The sequence below is a fragment of the Cricetulus griseus genome, chromosome 3, assembly GCF_003668045.3.
Source record: "Cricetulus griseus strain 17A/GY chromosome 3, alternate assembly CriGri-PICRH-1.0, whole genome shotgun sequence".
Lineage (NCBI taxonomy): Eukaryota > Metazoa > Chordata > Mammalia > Rodentia > Cricetidae > Cricetulus > Cricetulus griseus.
Window position 1 is genome coordinate 268,828,641 of NC_048596.1, and position 23,426 is coordinate 268,852,066.

General features: G+C 51.2%; 1 protein-coding gene across 3 annotated transcripts in view; it reads right to left on the reverse strand.

Annotated features, from left to right (window-relative positions):
* Positions 1-1,370: 1,370 nt before the first annotated feature.
* The window catches only part of Wnk2 (WNK lysine deficient protein kinase 2), a 109,210-nt gene continuing 87,154 nt past the window's right edge, over positions 1,371-23,426 (reverse strand). Inside the window, exons 21-29 of one of the 3 annotated variants that reach the window (XM_035441536.1) lie at positions 21,733-21,809; positions 20,956-21,635; positions 17,612-17,826; positions 16,490-16,660; positions 15,612-15,710; positions 9,761-9,805; positions 8,135-8,373; positions 4,010-4,121; positions 1,371-1,396 (exon numbers count right to left, since the gene is read on the reverse strand). In XM_035441536.1, the coding sequence (XP_035297427.1) occupies positions 1,371-1,396; positions 4,010-4,121; positions 8,135-8,373; positions 9,761-9,805; positions 15,612-15,710; positions 16,490-16,660; positions 17,612-17,826; positions 20,956-21,635; positions 21,733-21,809 (1,664 nt within the window). Of the gene's footprint in view, positions 1,397-3,790; positions 4,122-8,134; positions 8,374-9,760; positions 9,806-15,611; positions 15,711-16,489; positions 16,661-17,611; positions 17,827-20,955; positions 21,636-21,732; positions 21,810-23,426 lie in introns of those variants that run through there. The other 2 variants (XM_035441535.1, XM_035441537.1) reach the window with 2 other exon arrangements.

Here is a 23,426-nt window from a genome sequence, read left to right on the forward strand (position 1 = left end):
AGATCTCCAACAAGACACACTTTACATTTCAGGGGTTGAGTGCTTGGTCATGATGGGTATGACTGACATCTAGAGATGTCAGAAACCCCCTTAATATCACAGCAGTATCTGTGGCCTTTAGTGGTAACAAAGGCCAGGTATCTTGAACATACGCTTCCACGCTTGGCTGCAGATACACTGCAGCTACTAACACTGGCTCCCATGCACAGCTGGAGCACACGGTGAACTGCAGCTGGAGATGAACAACACCCAGACCCAGCTTTGTCATGTTTTGATGTTCAAAATCCTAGGAGCTCTGTCCTAGCCTCATTACTGTGGGCAGGGCTAGGCTACTGTAATTATTCCCACAACATGGTTTCCTGTCAAGGCATCTCAGAGGTTGTCAGCATTTCTTTGAGGGCACACGAGTTCATGTGTGTGGAGGCCAGAGCACGACGTCAGATGCAGTTCCTTAAGTGCTCTCCTCCATTCTTCTTGTATATATGGTGCATGTGCATGCGCGCACACACACATGTGTGTGATGGTAAACTTGGAATCTGTACTCCGGTACATAAGCTTGTGTAAGCAAGTATGTTACCCACCGAGCCTGCTTATCTGTCAGAGGCAGGATCTCTCCCTGGCTTGGAACTTTCCAAGTAGGCTAGAGTGGCTGTCCAGCCAGTTCCACAGACCTTGTTTCTGCCTCCATAGTACTGGGATTGCAAGTGTGGGCCAAATTCCTGACCTTTTGTATATGTTCTGAAGCTTGAACTCAGGTCAAGCAGTTTACGGATGGGCTACCTCCTCAGACTGTTTCCCTGCACACTTTTGACATTCCCCACCATGGGGGAGTATAGCTCTTCCTGGAGCTGGTGGTCCTGCCCTCCACCCCCAGGAGGCTCCAGGCCCCACGGTGGCTGGTTCCTTTCCTGATGGTACCCACAAGTCCTGGAAAGGAGGCTCACTTTCAGACCTCAGTGATGCTCTTCCTTTCATGGGGACATATGACTGGTCTCCCTGGGCCAGAGAAAAGACCATGTGACATGGAGCTGAGAAAGCAAAAGGGACCTTGAGTCTGTGCCTGAGAAGGGACACTGGGCAATGAGCCTTCAGGGCCTTGCAGGGAATGGGCTGAACCCTCCCCGACCCTTTTCATCTATCTCCTGCCTGCCCAGAGGGGCCACTGGAAAGGAGGAAGTTTGAAATACCCAAGTCCTGTCTCCCCCAAAATATGTTTTATTCTTGCATTACATTTGTGTTTCCAATTGTGAATAAAAAAATGGTTAGAAAGTGGTTACAAAACAGCGTGAGTGGACTAGAGGAGTGGCTGCCCTGGAGTCTGTCACTTCTTCGCCTGGATGATGCAGTGTGGGCCTGGCGTAGAGGCCGGCTCAGTCGGGTTTTTCACTCTCAGGATCTAGAAAACAAAATGGCCACAGCTCACTACAGACCTCCGAGGCACTGGCCTGTCACCCAAGGCTGGGCCCTGATGCCCGTGCACACAGCCCTGCCTAGGCACCTGGCCCCTTCCCAGAAGTTACTAAAACAAGGTGGAATGGTGGGCCACAGCCATGCCAGGATGAGACTGCATTGTACAGAGTCCTGTTCTCTGCACAGAGCATGGCTGACTATCACCTGGATCTCTTCCTCTAAGAACAGCCAGACACTCAGCAATGACCACTTACTACCAGAAAGACAAGGCCTCACCCCTGTTCCACTGGGCCATCCTGGACTGAGCTGGTTTTGGGGTCCTGGGAGAAAACAGTGATCTTCAATTTCTGCTTCTGAATAGGATCAGTGCCAAGATGAGGCACAGTAACACAGCTTCGGGGGTCTTCGAAGAGGCATAAAGCCGAGTGCTGTATCTTGAGACAGCCACGTCTAGCAGAATGGACCCCATGTTGTCAGGGCCATGTGAGCACACACACAAGGCTGTCTATGAAGGGCTTGTTGGACCACCATAGCACAAGCCTTCTCCCTAAACCATCCCCTTTCATAATGGCCTCAGCTCCCTGAAAAGCTGGTGCCTCTCATTTGACCCTTGCCCAACTCTACCCAAGAAGCCCAAGAGCCTGAAGCCCCACCAACCATGAGGAAGGGGCAACAAGGAGTTCCTATGACTCACACAAACTGGGTTTTCTAGGACCTAGTACCAGCTATGACGGGACTGGAAATGCAGTCCGTTTTCTGTGAGATGTACCCTTTCTACCTACACTTCTGAAAGCAATGCAGATGCAGAGTGGCTTGCGGCCCAGCCAACAGCCTGCAGAGTAGGCTGCAATGCCAGGCTCCAGATAACAACCTGGTGATAACAGGCCTGGGCCACACCCAGCAGGTGCAGACTGGCAACTCCAGAGGCTTGGCTCTTGTCTCCTAGCCCTATGAGCTCCACCCTCCGGGGTACAGGACTCATGGCTGCTGGCTCCAAGCAGAGGCCAGGACAGGCCCACCTAGGCAACCCACACCTGTCTTTTATAAGGCCAGTCAGTTAGGCTTTGGTAGAGGGCAAGAAAAAAAGCTGTCATCTCACAGTATTTTCAAGCAAACGTTTATTTTTCTCCTTCACACATACAGTCTCTTAGGGATCCCATGCCGCTAGTGTCATGGTGGGAAAGGACTTGGGCGAGACAGGAGTGAGAGAAGGCAGGTTCCACCTCACTAGGAAGTGGGCCTGTGTGGTTTTCAGACCAGACACAGAGAACAGAAATCTCTTATTGCAGTATTGTGGTCTGGCAGAAGACTCTGCTCAGCCCCCTGAAAATTCAATTCTAACTGAATTGATGGAATAGTGTATTTAAACCAAAATAATTTAGCTGGTTCTCAGGAGTACAGCTTAACTGTACAGTTCACATCGGAGTCACCCCAGGCAGTTCACCCTCCAATCGGAGGCATAAAACATTTGCCCAGAGGGAGTCAGGGGACTTTCATCTCCCCCCAGGACAAGTGTCATGGAAACCTCCAGAAATGTTCCACCCCTCAGTAGGCAGGCCTGAGGATGGCCTGGAGAGGAATTTGCAGGGTAGCATGGGCAGAGCACAGGTCTTTGTGAAAACCATGGACAAGGGAATGAGTGGGGGCCCCTGAGCTGAATGGTGGTGTTTGTCTGCATGGCGCTCCTAACAGCCTGCTGGCTATCAGGGCATTCACCAGTTTGTTTCTTGGCAGGATCCTCATGGCTCAACAAAGCTGCTGACACTCCTCACAGGGAGAACAACTTCAGGTGGGCCCTGTGGCTCTGTTACTGAAGGAGCCCAGGGTGACCTTGCCCTATCAAATGCCGAGCTCATCCAGCATTTTCGGGTCACATTGTCAAGGTTCACTTTAGTTTCTGTTTTTTTTGTTTTTTTGTTTTTTGTTTTTTTAAAGAAGGCGTTTACATGAGAACTAACCATCAGCCTCTTATCTGTACCTCATTCCCATCTCTACAACATGACACAGTGGACACAGCCATGCACATGACAACTGAAATGAAAGTCACCTTTGCTGACCAATGGCCTTTTTAAACATGTCTTTCCATCAGGAAACAGAAAGGCTGGAATTCAAGGCACTGGGCTGCTGCAGGGGATGGTGAGGTTCTAATCCTCAGTGAAGGGCAGGCAATGGGTGTGAAGACACTGCCTGTGTAGACTGCAGGGACCTAAGAGTGATGGGGTCTGAGGCAGCAGGGGAAGGGTCTTGCTGCCCTCTCATGTCCCCTGGGATGGGGCTCTGTGCCCTGTACCCATGTGGAGGAGCCATGAGGAGGCCAAACCACAATTGGGCTCTTCCACACACTTCAGAGTGATCCAGCTGGGCCAGGGCAGGGCGGAGGGCTACGTGGCATGCAGCCGGGGGCCTGGCATGCTGATAACAGGCGGCCGAAGGAACCCTGGTAGCAGAGGGACCTTAGTGGGGCTCTGACTGCTCCAAGCCCCCTGTGGGTTCCCTGAGGCCACCCAGGGCCCCCAGGACACAGGAACAGGGAGCAGGCCTCCATACCGACTCAGAGGCGGTGCACAGGGAAGGCCTGAGAGGCTGGCGTGGACAGTACCTGGTATGGGCACAGGCAGGGCTGGGGTGGCTCCAGGAATGGCTGTGGTGGACAGAGGGCCAGGTGCTGGGGCCAAACACGGTATCCCCACTCCTGCTCGAGGCACAGTTGTCTATGAGACAGAAACAAAGAGGAAGGCACAGCAGCTGCAGTCAGTTGGTCTCCTTGTGTAGTCCAAGTGTTGGTGTGGGAAACAGCTGACCTCCCTCCCCTGCCTGCTACATTGAGGTCTAGGCACCTGTGGGCCACAGGCTCCAGCTGTCCACAAGCCATAGTGGGTTTGGAGAAGAGACTGCAGGGTGTGGAAGGGTGCATGAGCAAGTCACACTTCACCCAGCTGACACCATGGTGTCTGTCTGGTTCGATGGCCTAGTAACACTATGCACCTATAGGAGCCCAGAAGGCGTGTGGGAGTGGGACTCTGGGGCAGCACACCATGCTCTCAGCCTTAGAGGCAGAGGAAGGAGCAGTCGATGGCTTCCAGAAACAGCAGCTCTGATGGCGGGACTGGATGTGACAACAGCGAGAGAGATTAAGAACTAGCAGCCTGCAGCACCTAAACAAAATAGTTGGGAAATCCAAGACAGTAACTATAAAAGGTTTAGCACCATAGTCCAGTGGACTCTGATGCCTCTCAGAGACATTCCACCTTATTCCAGGAGAAGCCACACTGGAAGGGATATGCCAGAGTTCCCTGGCGAGCACTTGACTAGCATGTATAAGGCCCTGGCTTCTATCCTCTGAACCACAAACACTTATGACAATATAACCCTGTCCAGTGTTCTCCACACAAGGCAGGATGGAGACTTGCCAACTCCCACGCCCTTTACAGAAGGCATGCTCAGCAGCAAAGGCTGCCTTGCTGCCAGGAGCCATACCTGCAAAGGGGGCAACGTTAGGAGCCCCCCCCCCCACAAGGCTCCTTCATGCTTCTGGTCAACACTGCAAGGGGACCCAGCCAAAGTGAGACAAGAAAAGAAAAACTGTATAATTGCAGATGACAAGATTATGTGTAGAGAAACCCACAGGAAAGGCTGAACAAGCAAATTTTGCAGGACCATAGGTCTCTAGGCACCAGAATTGGTCACATTTCCACGTACTAGAAACACACAACTGGGACACACAGTTTCCAGGACTGCACAGTTAATAAAAGCACTCCCAATTGTCAACCACCTTGGGATGGACTTAATGAGAGAGATTAACATTCTACAGAGATGTAAAGAAACAGATGCCAAGTCCATGGAACACTGAAGACTGGTGATATGGTAAACCTACTCAGTTCATTGACAGACTCAATCTACTGCCAAGAGAAATTCCAGTGGGTTATCTGAGACCTGCAAATATTTAGGACCCAGAAAGATCAAGAGACTCTTGAAGTTCAACAGTAGATGTCCTATCCCACCAAATAATAAGCTTTTTATGAAGCTGCAGTAAGGCAATGAGAGGGCTGTTTGCATGCAGTTCAGACCAGAAAGGAAGGTACCACAAGGAGTACCTTATGGCTCACATAACAGCTAAAACAGCAAAACTTTCAGAAAAAAAAAAATCAAACTAAACGTCTTCTGTTTCATGCTCACCACTAGGAAAGTAAAAGAGGGTGCTGGGGATCTGTGTGTAAGTGTGAGGAGCTGAGCTCAGACTCCTAGTGCCTGTAGCCTGGTGTGGTGCCATGTGTCTGTAACCCCAGCACTGGGGAGGGGCAAAGACAGGAGGATGCCTGGAGCTTACTGGTCAGGCAATCTAGCTAACTGGTGAGCAGCAGGCTCAGTAATAGAGAGACCCTGTCTCAAAACAGGGAAGGTAAGAAGGGATAGAGAAAACACTAAATGCTGACACTTGGCTTCATAAACTTGTCCACACATAAACATGTGCATACATACAATAAGAGAGTGAGAGAGAGAGAGAGAGAGAGAGAGAGAGAGAGAGAGAGAGAGACAGAGCACACTTTGGTAGAATATATATGTAACATAAGACAAAACAGCTATAACAGAGTCCCACAAATCAGTAATAAAAAGATAACTTTTAAATGGTTAATCATCTTGACCAGGCACTCTATAGAAGATGCCTGTTAACAATAAAAAAATGTGCTCAAAGGCAAATCAAGACAACAAAAAAATTCAAGATTTCAAATTATTTTTACAAACAATTTTTCCAAAACAATGTCTCTCATATAATATTAAAATCTCGAAAGGCAAGACAAGGAACTAAGGAGCAGAGCTGTGGGGAGAAGAAAACAGGAAACTAGAAGACACTGTATAAGTAAGATGCACCACCGAAGCATTTGCCTGAGAACTATAAACTTTAAAAAGTGATTTATTTATTTTTATTGTATGTACATTAGTGTTGTGCCTGCATGTATGCCTGTGTGAGGGTGTAAGATCCCCAGAACTGAAATTACAGACAGTTATGAGCTGCCATGGGGCAGCTAGGAATTGAACCTGGGTCCTTTGGAAGAACAGCCAGGGCTCTTAAGCACTGGGCCATCTCTCCAGCCCCAAGAACTGTAAACTCTTTACATTTTTATTTATCTTCATTTATGTGTATGTGTGTCTCTGGAGGTGTCCATGAGGACATGAGGGCCCTGGATGCTCTGCAGCTGGAGTTAAAAGCAGTTGTGAGCCTTGAGACATAGGTGCTGGGAACTGAACTTAGGTCCTTTGTAAGAGCTAGAAAGGCTAGAATTCAGTGGCCTATCCAATTTAAGAAGTTTTTCTTTTTCACTCTAATACTGGGGGCCCAAACCAGGGTCCTTACTAACATTAGGAAAACACTCTGCCATTGACTCACAGTCAAACGTAAGAATCTTTCTAGAGATCATTAAGCCAGAGAGAGAAAGAAATATAAGGATTAGAAATGAATGAAATAGGTAACAAAGAACATCATCAAAGATAATATAGTTCTTTAAAATGGCTCGTGAAATGAAAAAAGCCTTTAGATATAAGAACAAAAGGCAGGAGGGGAAGGAAGGACAGGCACACAGAGGGGAACTGAGACAGAGAGAGACGCAGAGAGAAGTGGGGAGGCATAAATTGCCAATACCAGGAATGACATAGCTTGGGATCATGCAAACAGCAACACAGGGCATTGCAGTGATTAAATGGCAACTGATTTGAAAGTTTAAGCAAATTTAGGGATGAGGTGGCAGTTACCAGGAAAGCAGAATTTACCAAGACTATCAAGACAGAACACCCAAATGGTGTTAGAAGTGGAAAAGAAACCGGGTTCCTAAGGCAAGCCTTCCCCAAGAGACAGACAGATATGTGATGAGCTCTGCCAGCGTCACCTACTGTAGGCAGTGCATGCGATGTTCACTGCAGGCTTCCAATTCCCTTGCGTGTTTGGGAAGATTCAAAGCCTAAGTTCACAGAGGGGTGTTTTCCACACTAAGAACAACACCCACAAGATACTTCAGCCCAGATGGACTCATCTGTGAACTTCATGAATCATTTAAAGTAGAAATAACACCAACCTTCCAGAAATTCCTCCCAAAAGCTGGCAAAGTGGGGACATTCCTACAGCTAGCTCTCCCAAAATCTCAATGTGTGCCAAGACCTGCGAGGGTGACTACTTGCCCTGTCCCATGTTGGCTCCAGTTGGATGTAGTTGCCACTCAGGAGTGAGGAGTAGAACACTTAACCTTTATACAGCCTGGAGACAGATGGCGGTATGTGTGTCCACAATGAGGGTGTCTTGACCACTTGGGGCTGCTAATTCAGGGATTCTGCTGTACCTGAGTTCTAAGTCCAGGCTCAGCCTGGCCCCTGATGGCCGCAAGTACCACAGGAAGTCACTTTTACCTCCCAATCATTACAGGGACAGAGGCCTAATTTTTTGTTTGTTTGTTTTTTTGAGTCAGGGTTTTTCTGCATAGCCATGGCTGTCTTGGAACTCACTCTGTAGATCAGGCTGGTCTCAAACTCAAAGATCCGCCTGCCTCTGCATTCTGTGCTGGGATCAAGGGTGCGCACCACCACCACCCAGGAAGGCTCAATTCTTTTGGAGAAGATGGACCCTGATCATGAAGTACTTAGCATGATGGCCATCGGGCACATAAGATTCCATCACTAGCTCAGGGCCACAGCTACCGTGTCCCTCCCAGTAGAGCCTGTGCCCATGCTCACTCACAGCCCGTGCCTCGCCAGAGGCCTCCATGTCATGCAGCTTCTGTGTCTGCTTCAGCTGGTTGAGCGTGGGCTTCAGCTGCGCTGCCCCCATCGTCTTTGTTGTCCACTCGTCCACCAGCTTGTGCAGATCATCCGTGAAGGTGCCTTTCTTGTTGTTGCTGTTGTTCACCTGTGCCTGGACGTGCAGGGTGGGCTGGGGACCTGGCTCAGGGCCTGGGGCCAGGCTGCTGGTGGAAGACCCTGGGGAGTCACATAGGCCAGGATTGGTGACGTCACGCACTCACTCAGCACCACTGACAGGCTGGCCGCAGTCACTCACATGATGGCTGGGATAATCAATGGCTTCACTCTGGCCAAGCAACACCTTGCTTCAAGAGGTGGTCTGCATCAGTGGGCCTTGCTGCCTGGTGTTAGACACCATGAGATACTGTGTAGGCTATGGGTGACTGGGCTGTGCCAGGCAGCCTCACTTGTTTCTTAAGCCTGGCCAGGGAAGAAGACCCCAAGCAGTTGGCAGTCTCCATTAAGAGTCCACCACTGCATATCCCACTAGACTCATATATATGAGAGCATGGGGAATTCATGGCACAGCCAGATACACATGGGCACTGGCATCCCAGGGACATGGTCAGATCCCCGGGGCAGTCTCTGGCCTACTTTGCAGAAATGCTCAGTACCCAAGTGCCACCACCAGCCTTCCAGCACCCCCTGAGCAGACTATTCATTGTGTTCCTGTGTATTTTGGTTGCTTAATAGTTGGAACTTAAGACAAGGAAATGGTGCCTTTTCTCATCTGATCATGTGGAAAGGTGGTAATGAAAGATACCACACCTAGAGTCCCTCGGGTGGGCTCCACACCCTCCAGGCCACAGCTTGGTGAAACTGAGAGGCAGGAAGCCAGGATTCGCTCTGCAGGCTAGAGAGCTTGGCTGCTTCTATGAAAGGCCGTTTTTGTGGACAACACAGGACTTATTGAATTGCCTCCTCCCCTCCTCCCCCTACCCATGCACGTAATTTCACCTAGCAATTTTGAATAAGCCAATTTAAAATGTTTATACACCTCACCAAAAAACCCAAGCAGCTAATGACCATCTCTTCAAACAAGCTGTTCCAAAAGGTAGTGAACTTTAGTGGCCAGCAATGGGAAAGCATAAACAAAGGATTACACGTTAGTGATGAGACTCAACACACAGCTATTGCTACATGAGGTTTTCAGCTGGGGGGGGGGAGGATTATATATATTTAAAAAAAAAGGCAAAAAAGAGCAAAAGAGCAAAGGAGCAAAGGGGTGTGTGGGAGTGGCCCAGATTGACTAATACCCATCCAGTCTTGGTATCTCTCCTCAGGAAGCACTCATAGTTAAAACTTCAAAGAAACAATGATGCGGAGGACAGGCCTATTAAGAGGTGACTGGCAAGATGGCACAAACTCTAGGAACCATGGAGACACAAAGAGGAGCTGGGAGGGAGCAGCTATCCAGACAGGCAGAAGCGAAGCAGAGCCCTGTGGGTCAGGGGCAGACAGGTCACACTTTCTCGGGAGGCCCTGATGTGCACTAGCCACGACAAAGCCCATGCGATGAGAGGGGACAAAGGGGGTAAAAAAAAAACAAAACCCAGATAATTACTACTGCTGTGTTCTTTGCCTAGGCAGAGACGCTTCAGGGCTGACCCTGTAAGGGAAGAACAGAGGACACAAGACCACAGGGTTAGGCAAAACAGCACACCGATCACACCACCACATGTAAGCAAAAGTCATCAGTGTGCAGGGAGGGACAGACACAGCCAGCAGTTGGCGAGGGAGGCCAGCCTGGCCTGGGAGAACGAGAATGGGGTGGCACCCCCAGAGTTCGTGTGTAGGCTTTCATGGCATTCGCTGAGGAGGCAGAGGCGCCAGGGCAAGCCCCAAACTTCAGGGAGAAGGGTTTTGTCTCTAATAGCATACTTCGGAAAAAGAGAAAAAAGAAAAACAGAAAACCAAACCAAAAAAAAAAAAAAAAAATCACAAAGCACACTGCTTGGGTTTCAAACACCAGGCCTTTGGGATCCCCACTGGTTGAGGCAGGGAAACCCACTGAAAGTCAGCCATGGGGTCCTGGAATGGAGCCAGGCTCAGCCTGGGCTGGCCACCAAGGCCACGAGAGGTTTTCCAAGTGCAAAAAGATACATTGTTTTGTAGGTCTGAGGCCAATTCTGGATCCCAGATGGCTGCTTTGGACCAGGTCAGAGGGGATATTAGTCTGTCTTGGGGTTGATACGGATTTGGGGAGACGCCATGCCTCTTTTCTACCAGTTCACTTTCCCTAGGGACATGGGAAACACCCTTACTGGACCACCACTAAAGCAGCTCTAGCCCTACTGTCCTGAATCTGTCTGGGGTCACGTGGGCAACAGACAGAATGCGACATCTGGCAGAGTTTAGAGGGGTGGAGTAACCCAGTGACCCAGGGCCAGCCTGGGCTACAGTGTGTGCTGCTATTCTGTCTTAACCTAGGGCCTTTCTGTGAGCTACAACTGGCAAGGAAGAACTCAGACTTCCCCAAGGTCACTTGGCAAAGCCACACTAGCACAGCAGGTCTGTACTCCAGCCCCTAGCTCCCCCTCTCCTAAACACAGTCCCAGGAAGGGGGTGCTCCCACATACAGCACTGGCTCATGAGTTAGCTAGTCTAGAGGTTTGGGAAATCTGAACCCTTATAACTTTTCTAGAAGGGCTGGTACTCTTGCCCCGAGGGGTAGGATAGTGCATAAATGCTGGCCACACCCTGGCCAGAGTTCAGTCCAAGCCGTGTGTTACTGGACCTGAAGCAAGCTACAATGGAATTGACGGATTTAGTTTATCCTGTATGGTTTCTAAGGCTGGGGTGGGAAAATGCAGTGTTTTGTTAAGTAATTCAGTTTTCAAATGGAGAGGTGGGGAGATAAACAGGAGGGATCTGCAAGATACTGTGTGTTGGGGGAGGGAATCTCAGTCTACTTTTGGAGGAAAAGGGGCTGTGGATTGGGGACTCAGTCCTGGCTATTGTCAGACTGGGCAGAGTGACAGATGGACTGCTGTGGCTGGCCTTCCTGGATTCCAGACTCAAGTGACCATGGCCATCAGCTCCCATCCTCCATATTTCTCCTGGATTGGCTCCAGATGACCAGAGTAGGCAGTTCCAGTCTCTGGACAAATCAGCCAGTGTTTGTCATTCTATGTCAACACTAAGGCCACACTGCTGTTTGGCAGGACTTGGTGCAGAGCCTCAGGGGAGCATCCAAGACTCTATGTTGACAGTTCTGCATATCCCTAGATGGCTCCCAATATATCATGGGCAGTGTCTCTACCTGGGGCATCTGATGAACAAACTTGGCCCCATCTCTACTGTGCCAGGATAGATACTCCCAGGCTCTTGCTGCTCCCCAGAGCACTGGGTGAGTAGACCAGGCCAGCCAGAGGCACGATGGTTTCAACCAGTCCCAGCCTGGTCTCCCTGGATATCCCGCTTGCCCCTGCAGCGAGGTGAGTTTTCTGCACAACACTTTGGTTCAAACCATGAACTACTTGTGGGTTGACTTCTCAACAAGGACTTCTCAAGCATGGCAGATGCAAAAGCTCAGGAGGAGAGTCTAGGACAGATACTTAAAAGGGGCTCCAGCCTGGAGCAGACAGATCCTCACATCTGTTCTCTGCACCACAGTATTCAAATATTGACGAGGCTCACGGGAACAGGCCTCCTCAGGGAGTTAGCCCTCCTGGGACCAGGAAGCTCCCACACCCAGTGTTTCCTATAGCTAGCCAAGATGGCTAAGGTTCATCCCCATCCCAGCTTCCCACAGGCCAGCTCTAACCATGGACCACTAGCCCCACACCCACCTCCACTGAATCCTGATATCAAAGGCTAAAATACCCCCAGAGCTGTTTCTATATTGAACAATCCTATTCTCAAGAGGAGACAATAACTAAAAACTACCCATGACGCATCAGTTCAGAAACAAGTTGTCTCGGTTCAATCCAGCATGGTTTAGGGACATTTTTACTTGGCCTTGAGCTGCATAACCCTGGGGCTTACAGAGCATGGAGCTAACAGGCCTGCTTTCACAGCTGTCAGGGGTAAGTCCAGGCTACGGAGTATGTATGGGGTCTCCTGTATGCTCTGTTGGGGGACCTCACAGGACTCTCTCTCACCACCAGCAAGAGATAAGAGCAACACAGAGAGGAAGAGGGCTGGGAAGGTTTTAGAGGGTTCCTGCACTGGGTTTGAGGCAAATGAGAACAGGATGAGGGGATAACACACTGTGAGACCTCATGTGTCTTATGGCACAGCAAGAGACAAGAGGTGCCCATGCCTGCCTGAGAGTGGGTAGGATAAAAAGAAGCGTCTCAGTAGGCTGCACCCATGGTTGCTCAACAACAGATGCCCACGTGCAGCCTTGGACCTCTCCTCCTCAATTCTATATATGGCCATTGTTTTTCAGGGTAAATATGATGGACTCGGTGCCACTGTCTACCACAGAGAGGGACATGCAAGCGAGTCATTGGGTCTGTGCCAGGACCCTGCCCAGGCTGGGAGAAGGGAACTGACACAGGGTCTGCACTCCCTGCAGGCCTATGGCCTATGGCGGTTTGAATAAGAATGGCCCGACAGGATCATATATTTGAATGCTTAGTCATCAGGGAATGGCACTACTTGAGAAGGATTAGGCGCCCTGGCCTTGTTGGAAGAAATGTGTTACTGCAGACAGGCTTTGAAATTTCAAAAGCCCAAGCCAGGCGCAGTATCTCTCTCTTCCTGCTGCCTGTGGAGCCAGACACAGAACTCTCAGCTCCTTCTCTAGCACCAAGTCTACTTGGTGCCACCATGTCCCACCATCATGATAATGGACTAAGCCTCTGAAACTATAAGCAAGCCCCAGACAAGGCCTTTCCACCCGAGGCCCATCTCCACCTGCCCCCTGTCTTGTGTTCAGCTCAGCCTTTGGAGCTCTCTGATGCTCTGCCTGGAATCAGAGACAGGCCCTCCAGCCCACCCAGTGACTTGAGCTCAGCCTGCCCTTCTGGGGCTCTTTCCTTCTCTGGAAGCCCAGATCTTTCTGTACTCAAAGTTTAAAGAATATTTTGTTTTCTTAGAGCCTTCTGTCTCTAGGAAGTAGGGGTGTCACATACCAAAGACATGAACTGGAACTGTCTAGGCTTGAACAAGGTCACCCCTGGTCACCCAGCTTCACAGAGGTAGGCATACTCTAATATCTTACCAGCTACCTGCAGACTCTGCCTGCCCCCAAAGCCCTTCTCTCCTCCCAGCCTCCTGGCCAGGCTCCACCCTTCTACCAGTTGTCCTGCCATCCCTGAAGCTCTGATCGCCCCACCCCCACACCCCATGCTCAGTTCTCACAGGCCTCACATCTCAAGGACACTCTGCAGTTTACCCAGAAACCAGCAGCACATAGACAGAAACAAATGGAAGTCTCAATGAGAGGCCTAGATCCCTAAAGCTCCGAGGCCAGCAGCATGAAGGATAAAAGGGCCTCTAGGGCTTCATTTCCACAGCACATGTGGGCCCAAGACTCTCCCTACTATGTACCACTACGAATGGTGCCAGAGCAGGGACTCACCTAAGCTCGCCTGGCAGCCGCTTGAGAACATATAGGGCCATAGAATGCTGAGCCAGCCCAGCCTGCCTTGACAGGCCAGGCTGTGGACCAGCCACCCATGTGCAGACAACACCACACGTGAAACAACCTGGCCAAGTCTGCTCAGATGTTCCTTCCTTCTGGTCCCCTCTCCCCACTTTTTTTTTTTTTTAATCTCAGGCCAATAACTCACAGTAAAACCAATGAACACCATTTGAAAACATGACCTGAAATAGAGAAGTTGTTCTCAGAGACATGACTGTGATCACTGTGACACCTAGTGACCATCCTCATATAAGTTGTGTCCCCACCAGGCACAGCCGGGAGAGGCATTAGGCAAGCAGGAGCCAGAACAAAGCTGGTGGGTGAGAACAGACTCTACCTGCTGCAAAGATATGAGGGATGCACAAAGGGAGCCCTCCCAGCCCGTCTCGTCCTCAGCTCAGTAACTGACCAGAAGCTAGAGATGCACTGCAAGCCAGATGTCACTGTGCCACCAGTGGGCAGACTACAGAAGACAAGAAGATGTCGGGAAGCCCCTGGCACTTCCACATAGCCCTGTGCCCTTGACCCGTCCACCTGAAGAAGGACCTCTGATGCAGGGAGTAGGGAATGGCAATGGTCTCCTACCACAGACATGGTCTCTGGGTCCCCACAAGCACAATGTATCTTTATTGTACAAGCAAAAAGTCATGTGCCCCAAACCAGCATCTCCAAACCAATTGTCAAAAAAAAAAAAAACTATTTTTTTTCTGTTAAAAAGACAAAAATCTAAAAGCTCCACAACTTTGGATTGATTTGCCAATCATTGTGAGGGTTAAAAACAAATCACACCAAGGGGAGTTGGCCCCAGCAGGTGATCATTCCTGGGTACTAGAAACACATCCCAGGCTGTGTGAGGAAGGCTGGCACTGGGTTTGAGTCTGGTGGAAGTTGGAGGAGCTGCCTCACTGGCTTCATCCCTCATGTCACATGGGTCAGCTGAAGACTTATAGAACAGAGTGTTCCAGCTGGGTGGGAAAGAACAGGGACCCAGGCAGGATGTAGGCTCCAACGCAAGAGCTATGTGGAATGGGGCAGGTATCTATTCATCTTTTTGAGTTGGAGTGAGCCAGGGTGGGGAGAGATGGTAGAGGGGACTAGCCCTCCCTGCATGGTGGGGTAGAGGACCAGGAAGCCCTAGCTGGAGTAAGTTCTTTGTTTTGCAGTGCAGGGCATGGGACCCGGGGCCTTTCTTTGGCATGCTAGGCAAGCGCTGTGCCACTGATTTATTCCCCCCAATACCCCTGAAGCACATTTTTAGCATCTCCTCATGCAGGGAGTGGGAAAGAGGGTGGAGATGGGGTTGGGAGCTGGGCTTTGGCCCTACACAGACGTCCCTGAGTCCAGGGACCTTAGGGCTTTATCAGTGGGAGTCCAGGTATGTAACACACTGGGTATCTGGAGAAGGTTGGGGTTGTCTTTTTGTTGTCACTGAAACTGGGAGACAGCAGACATGTATGTTGGCCACAATTGCAACAGAAAAGAAAACTACGTCCAACATCCAAAGAACAGAACAGAAATGAGGTGATGGGAGGGTGCAGAGCGCCCTGGTATATGTGGGGTGGAAGAGGCAGGTATGCTGTTGCGCATGATTTTGGTGCCTGGGCGCAGCCAAGAGCACGCACACAGCTGTCTGCGGCTGGGTGACTACGGACACTGTGTGCAGTGGGAAAGGCTTGTGGGGTCCACCTTTTACATGGAGGAGGTGACTTCAAAGGGTTGGAGTGGCATCCTATGAAATGCATGAGAGGTAATGAAGACCAGTTGGGGAGGGGGAGAAACCAAGGGCCAGGAGGTGGGAAAATACAAAAGAACAAATACAGACAGATGGACACAGATACGGGTCCACTGAGGAATCGAGCACGAGGCTTGCTACTAGACTTATAGGCCCCTCTCTCAGACGTTGGGTGGTAAACCGTCCAGCCTGCAAATGAATATAAAGGGAAGAAAACAGAGAGACACTTATCAAGTAAGGTTGCTGCGACTCCTCCTCCACACCAACAGCCACACCAGCCTTGTAACTTAACATCCATGGCTCCATCTAGCCCAGCCCAAGCACCAAAGCCACTGACCACAGAATGGGAGGAGGCAACAGTAGGAGCAGAAGAGAAGCGGCCCGGAGGAGGAGGGGTGGGGCAGGTGGGGCACCTTTAACAGTCACCATGATTTCTCTGGACAGAGATGGTGAGAACAGGAAAACGCCTTATCGAGCAGCTGCTGCCATCCATGGCAGTGATGAGCCGACATCCCAGCCTGAGAGCTGAGCCCTTGTCCCCTAGCCGTCCTGTGGACTTTGGAAGGACCCGGTGTTTACCACCGACTGGCTCTGCTGTGGGAAGCGGGCAGGGCAGGGTAGCCAAGGCCTAGGAACAGGCATCGCAGAACACAGCAAGATGCCAGGCCCAGTTCCCTCCCCAGTCATCGGGCTGATCCCTCCTGGTCCCGGCCACTTCCTGAGGTCCACATTAGCAAACCCATCACCTGCCTCTGAGCCGCTTACTTGGCGGGACAATTCCATTCTTTGTATCCAAAGACTACATACATCTTCACATCTTTTTTCCCTCTTTTGTTTGTTTTTACGAAGCTGCTTAGCAGCCTTTGCTGTAGCTCTGGCCCCCTCTACACACACAGGCGTGCTCCTGGGACACCACTGAGGCCCTACGTGGCTGGCACATGCTTGGAGACAGGCAAGCTGGAAATCACCTTGGCCACGCGCTCCGCCTCCATCACTGGCTAAACCGGAGCAGATGTCTGTGGACAGGGAGGCCCGGACGGAGCAGGGCTGCTGGGTCTGAACTGCCTTGGTGCCCGGGGGCGTGCTGGCGTGGGCAGGGTCCTTAGTGGGAGGGCCTCTGCTGGAGTCAGACAAATGACCTGGGCGAGGGGGGGAGAAGAGGTGACAGGCACCATGAGGCGCCACTGGGCAGGGAGGGGTGTGGCTGGGTTGGCTTCCTGCTCTCTACTGGGTGACCGTGGGGAATTTGAGTCTCCTGAGGAAAACCAGTATACTGACAAGAAAAGAAAAGAAAGTGCTCCCCTTTAATAAATCCCAGTGCCATGCCAGACCTATGCTGTGCCAGTAAGTGGTGGATAATGGACAAGGGCTCAAAGTAGCCTTGCACGAGTCACTGCAGAGCCTCCTCCTAGTTTTGGGATTGGCACTGTGTATCACCTGTGTAGGTGGCTCACAATTAGGGAGTGCTTGCAGGTAGTGCACTAATGCCTTCCCATCTGTCATATTTGGAAACTCCCCCCTCAGAGTATAATCTGCAGCACAGCTCTGGAAGGCTCAAAGGAACCCTGACATGGTGCCTGGCCTCTGTAGCACAAGGGACTGGGTACCACTATTGCCAGGCCTGGAGAACAATCCATCTTCTCCTTGCCCACAAAGGCAGCCACCTGATACCCGTGAGCAGGAGATAATGTGTGCCTGAGTGATAAGGCCAGAGGAAGCAGTCATTTCCATCCATCCCAGGCTGTATCCTGCCATGGAGGAGCAGGGATGGGGTGGCTGGGGCTTCCTAGGTGCAATGTGGCCCCAAAGTGTATCCTTCCTTCCACAAGGGGTCAAGGCCTGGCTCCAAGAAGCCCCTATTCTCATACAGGCCTTTCAATATGGCCCTAGTGTGGAGGCCTGGGGCTTTCCTAGGCTTGCAGAGACTCTCAGCTCCAGGAAAAGGAGGTCCAGGAAAAGGAAAATCCCACACACTCTCCCAGGTCTGGAGATACTGCACCAACCCAGAGTTAGCCTCTCAGGCTAACTTGGGGTCCACCAGTACCCTCCCTGCTCAGCCCAGGTACAGCCCTCCCCTAGAAGCAGCAGACCTGTGCTGGAGGCCACGACCTTGAGCTGTTGCACCAGGGGGTTCAGCAGCTTGCCAGCCTTCAATTTGCTCTTGCTGGTTTTCCTCCTGCGGCCCATGGGAGGTGCTGTGTGGAAGAACCCCACATTGGGAGGGAGTGGCTTGCCCAAGCGGCGGTACAAGGCTTCAATCTCTAGCTTCTGCTGGCTCTGTAGCTCAGAGATTTCCTTCAGGTGCCTGGAGCAGGAGAGAGGAGGCAAGGCAGGTGGGCTTCCCTTGTGGGGAAAGGCTAGGCGGCTTTGTCTGCAGGCTTTCAACGGCACTATCTAAGCCAGGTGGAAACAAGGCAAAGGATGATGTTCAATGACAGTTCAAGTTTTCAGATATCTAGAATCATGACCACTAAAATTGTCTCAATAGCCAAGGAAGCAGGGATTATTCCTCACTTACACTTCTGCTTGCAATTAAAACCCTAGGTATCAGATCAGATAGAGAAAATTAGTAGATGCCCGGAGTCAAGACTACCTACCTTACACCAGGTCTCCTGTACCCACCCAAGGCTGGCCTCAAACTTGCTACATAGCCAAAGGTGAGATTAGACTCCTGCTTCTCCTGCTTCTACCTCTCAAGTGCTGGGATTATAGGAGTGTGGCACCATGCACAGCTGGCCTTCCTCTGTTTATTAGGTCAAGGTTATTATTTTCTCCACGCAAGGCAGCTGTGGAAGCTGGAAGCTGACTTAAAGAAGGGCCAGCACTGCATGAGACCTGTGGTTGGTGTTTGTTCCACTGGCGCTACTGTGGAGGGCCTACTGTCAAGGTTACAATGCAGGTGGAAGGCAGGTAGATTGATGGTGGGACAGGGTGTGGGCAGGGCAGTCTCTAGGACAGCTGGAGAACAGGATGTGTGGCCCCCTGCTGGGCCCTATGGGTCTCACTTGCCACCTCCCTTGCTACTCCCCGGCAGTGGTATCTGAACTTCACTGCACTTAGGAGGCCTGGTACCACCCCCAACACGAGGCCCAGACTATTTCTTCCATCTCTTGTGTTGGAGAAACAGGTGTTTTTTCACAGTTGGAAATGAGAAGATAAGCTCTAACCTTTCTCCTATATCTTCAATGGTGGCCAATCTTTTGTTTTAAGACAGGGTTTCTCGCCAGGCGTTGGTGGTGCACACCTTTAATCCCAGCGCTTGGGAGGCAGAGGCAGGCGGATCTCTGTGAATTCCAGGCCAGCCTGGTCTACAGAGCAAGTTCCAGGACAACCTTCAAAGCAATACAGAGAAACCCTGTCTCGAAAAACCAAAAAGACAGGGTTTCTCTATGTATTCCTGGCTGGTGTGGGGCTCAATATGCAACCCAGGCTAGCCTTGAACTTTCAGCAATTCTTCTAGCTCAGCCTCCAGAGTACTGCAATTGTAGGAGAGGTGTTAAGCCTAGCTTGCTAATTTTTTTTTATTAGTTCAAATTAGGAACAAGCATGCTTCACATGTCAATCCCTTTCCCCCTCCCTCCCCTCCCCACCCAGTCTCCCAGCCCATCTCTCCTCTGCTCCCCAGGGAGGGTAAGGGGTTCCCCAAAGTCCACCACATCATCGGGCCGGGGCTAGGCCCTTCCCTATGTGTTCAGGCCAAGAGAGCATCCCTTCATGTGGAATGGGCTCTCAAAGTCCCTTCTTACACCAGGGAAAAATACTGATCCACTACCAGGGGCCCCATAGAGTGCAGAGGCCTCCTCATTGACATCCATGTTCAGGGGTCTGGATCAGTCCCGTGCTGGCCTCCCAGACAATAGTCTGGTGTCGATGTGCTCCCCCTTGTTCAGGGCAGCTGTTTCTGTGGGTTTCACCAGCCTGGTCCCGACCCCCTTGATCTTCATTCCTCCCTCTCTGGAACTGGGTTCCAGAGTTCAGTTCAGTGTTTAGCTGTGGGTGTCTGCCTCTACTTCCATCAGCCACTGGATGAGGGCTCCCAGCAAAGGTTGGGGCAGCCCTAGCTCTCTAATTTTTTAAAAAGACTTTCTTTAGCTCAAAAACAAAACTATCAACAACAACAACAAAAAAACAAGAACAAAAAGAACACCTTCCCCTACACACAAATTAATAAAATATCAAAGATCTAGTCAGGAAAATGTCTGCCATGCAAGCATGAAAACATGTGTTTGGGTTGCCGGCACACTTGTAATCCCAGCACTGGGGAGGCAGAGACAGGAGGATTCCTATGGCCTTCTGGCCAGGCAGTCTAGACAAATTTTTGAACCCCAGGTTCAGTGAGATGCTAAGATGGGAAGTGACAGAGACACCCTATTTTGACCTCTCTGAGATCTTCTTATGCATAACACTGTGCATACATGCACACTGACACACTAGTGCACACACACACACAAACCAATCAATAAACACCGAATGGAAGTGGTTCTTCCTGCAAATGCAGAGAGAGACACCAGTATTTCCACAGGAAGGCTGGCTGCCTGTGGGGCTGCTGGGGTCAGTGGACAAGACCCCTTCTTCAGGATTCTGAGCACAGATCTGTTCTGAGGCCTCAGGTGGTGTCCACTTTTTCACTCTCTCACCTCACCAAAAGTTCCACTATGGTCACTTGGGACAACCTTGCCGAGAGCCCCAAGACTGGCAGTCTTCATGCCCTGCCCTCCACACAATCTTGCAGAAACTTTGCAGTCTCACTGTCTGTCTCCTCCTCGCAAGGGTATCTGTAGTTCCTGAGCTCATTTAGACAGCTGCAGGAAACCTCTGCTCTTCAGCCACTGGTGGGGTCTCATGGGCCACATCCCAGGAGTTCCCCTGTTAAGCTCCACCCTTCCACCCCAAAAGACTAGCTTAGAGCATGAGTGATACCTGATCACTAATGAGAGGTGAGAGACAAGCAGAGATTAACAGAGAGGGGAGGAGGGGGAGGAAGGAAAGTCTGAAGAAGGTACAGGTCTCTTAACCCCTAGCATATCCTTCCTCAGGTGGCAGAGGAAGGAGGGGTGATGTGCCACTCAGAAGGGCTAGAAATCATGCAGGTGGCCGAGTGTGGCTGGTCCAGAGCAAAGATATCCTAGATGGGGCCTCTTTCCTCAGCTTGGAGGGCGGAAGTCAAGAGGCCCCTTCCCTGTCCCGCTGCTCTTATTAGCACCAGGCCAGGACCTAAACTCCATCCAACATTACTGACTTGGCCCAGCCTGGTCCTCCCAGCCATGTTGGCCTGTGGCCTCCATCCCCTCCCGATGCTGACTGGGTGAGCCCCACTCTGGCCAGATGAGCCTCACCATTACATACTGGTCAAGTGAGCTGTGCCCCTCAAGCTACCCAGGTGAGCTCCCTACACACACACTTGACCAGGTGGGCCATGGCCCCCAAAACGTACTTTTCCCGTAGACTGCGCAGTTCCTTCTTTATGTCTGCGTCCTCAAACTCTGAGTCGTTGTCACTGCTGATATAGGATGACTGAGAGTGGAAGGAGGTGATGCTGATGGTAGGGACCTTTACACCTGCCCTGCTGGGCGTCTCAGGGCCCAGCGAGCCAGCTCTTGAAGACCTGTGCAGGAAGGCGGTGGCCTTCTTCACAAAGTCACTTGCCACACCACCACTACCCGGCAAGGAGGACTGCTTCTGCACCTGGGGCCTCCTTCTCGGGCACTCATCCCCAGAGTCACTGGAGGCAGGCTCCTCAACGCCAACCTCGATGGAGGAAGCCGTCTGTACCCGCCGCACTGCCAGCTTCACATCAGGGCTGGAGGGGATCTCGTCCAGGTAGACGTCAGGTGGGGCGGAGTACCGCAGGCTGTGAGGCGAGGCCAGGGTCCACTCATCCTGTGTGCTGACCACGGAGAAGCGGCCCACAGTTTTGGCTGGAGAACTGCAGTCCTGCTGCCCCAGTCGTTTATGAGGGGACCCGGAGACCCGAGCGCCACGCATCTGGGCTGGGCTGCCTTCTGTGAAGGTCCCCGGGCAACTCTGCAGGGGTGCAGCCAAGGCTTCTCTGGGAACACTACTGTTCTGATCTTTGGGATCCACATGTGTAGGGATGGAAGGAACAGAGGCGCCCTGAGGAAACGATGGAAATGGAGAGAGTCTATGAGAACCAGCTGAGGTTAGAAAGCTCTGCCCCCTTCTGGCTAGTGTGTGTCAAGATCACCTTTACCTGGGGGATACTGGGTGCTGTGGCCACCTGCCCTGTGTCACTGTCACAGCCCAGTGTGTTGCTGGAAGATGACTCTTCTGTAGGAACATGACAGCATTATTGAGGAGAGAGAGAACAGTAAAGGAAGGCTCACAGCCCAGGGCACACGTGGTGGGAGCGTGCTGCTGGGCCGGGAGAAGTGACATTGCAGAGGCTCTGAAGACTGAGAACTCACTATGGTGCCCTATCTTGGGGACATCACATCCTGGAAGACACCCACAAGCCTGGGGAAGGGAAGAGATGTTGGATGGAGCACTCTTGCTTTGGGCACTCTGCACTTTGGGGACTGAAACTGTTTACAGATCTCAGAGGACACAGGAGAGCAGATCCCACTCCTACATCTGTGAGGCCTAGGGAATGCCTGCTACACACGTGTACCTATGTGTACACACACACACACACACACACACACACACACACACACACACACACACCACTCCCCTGGTGCTGTGTTTTCAGAGTGGGACAGCACAATGTTTCTGGCAAGCTTCCTTGGGCTGCTATGAAGAGCCAAGGAGAAAAGCCCATCGAGAAGTATGTGTGAGCAGAGACCCTTTCACATTAAAGTCACAGGCAGGCTGGGGCCAGAGTTGGGTCACATGCTGTGTGTGGTGGGGGGGGTTCCACAGATGTCAGTGAAGCCTCTAGGGGAACTGGGGAGCCACCACACACCAAGACAGAACCATACATGGACACATGGACTCACACAAGTGTACTCTGTATACTCTAATATAGGAACCTCACATTCCTTGGGAGACCTGAATCCAGTCTCTACTACATGTCCCCAACTTGCAGGGAACACTTAATCCCCCTTCTCATCTCTGCATACCTCCAGTGACAGGGGCTCACTACCAACAGCATTCCTCCTATTTCTGTGCCTGTTACAAAGTTCACCTGTTTGGACTTGGATCATGAGTCAGCCTTCTGGAACAATCCTTCTACTGCCTACCACGACTTCTGAACTCTGAAGCACGTGGATTTGTGATTGCAGGTAACACCCCTTATAGGACACAGAGGCTCTATTACCTCTTCTAGAAAAGACCTGGGATGCTGGTCTCAGCTCGAGGCTGGCACTGGGTTAGAGGCAACAGAAGCACTGCCTCTGACCTCTTGGAGCACTGGCCCAGGAACCAACACAGCTGCCCCTTGGGCCCACCAGGTGGAGCTGGACTGCACCTCTCACTGTGAAGGCAGCTTAGACCTGAGGAGCCACCTGCTACTGACAATAACTCTTACCTTGCCAATCCCTAAGACACCCAGCTGAGGGAACCTGGCACCTCAGAAGGTAGATCAGACCCCTAGGGTGAAGACTCAAATGATTGGTAACAAACCAAGAACCGTATGATCTCAGCAACTTGATTGGATGGCTGAGGCAGGGATCAATGCAAGTTCAAGGCTAGCCTGGGCTACACAGCTATCTCAAAACAAAAAACAAAAACAAAAAAACCTGGTGAGATAGTTCAGTGGGTTAAGACACTTACCACCAAGTCTGATGGCTTAAGTTTAACTCCTAAGATCCTCATGATGGGAGGAGGGAACTAACTACTTTAGGTTATCCTCTGACCTCTACATATACCACAGAAACCCATGAATCGAAGCAAGAGCTTTCCCAAAGGTCACAGCTCTGGGGCAAAAGAGGAAAGCAGCGGGGTCTG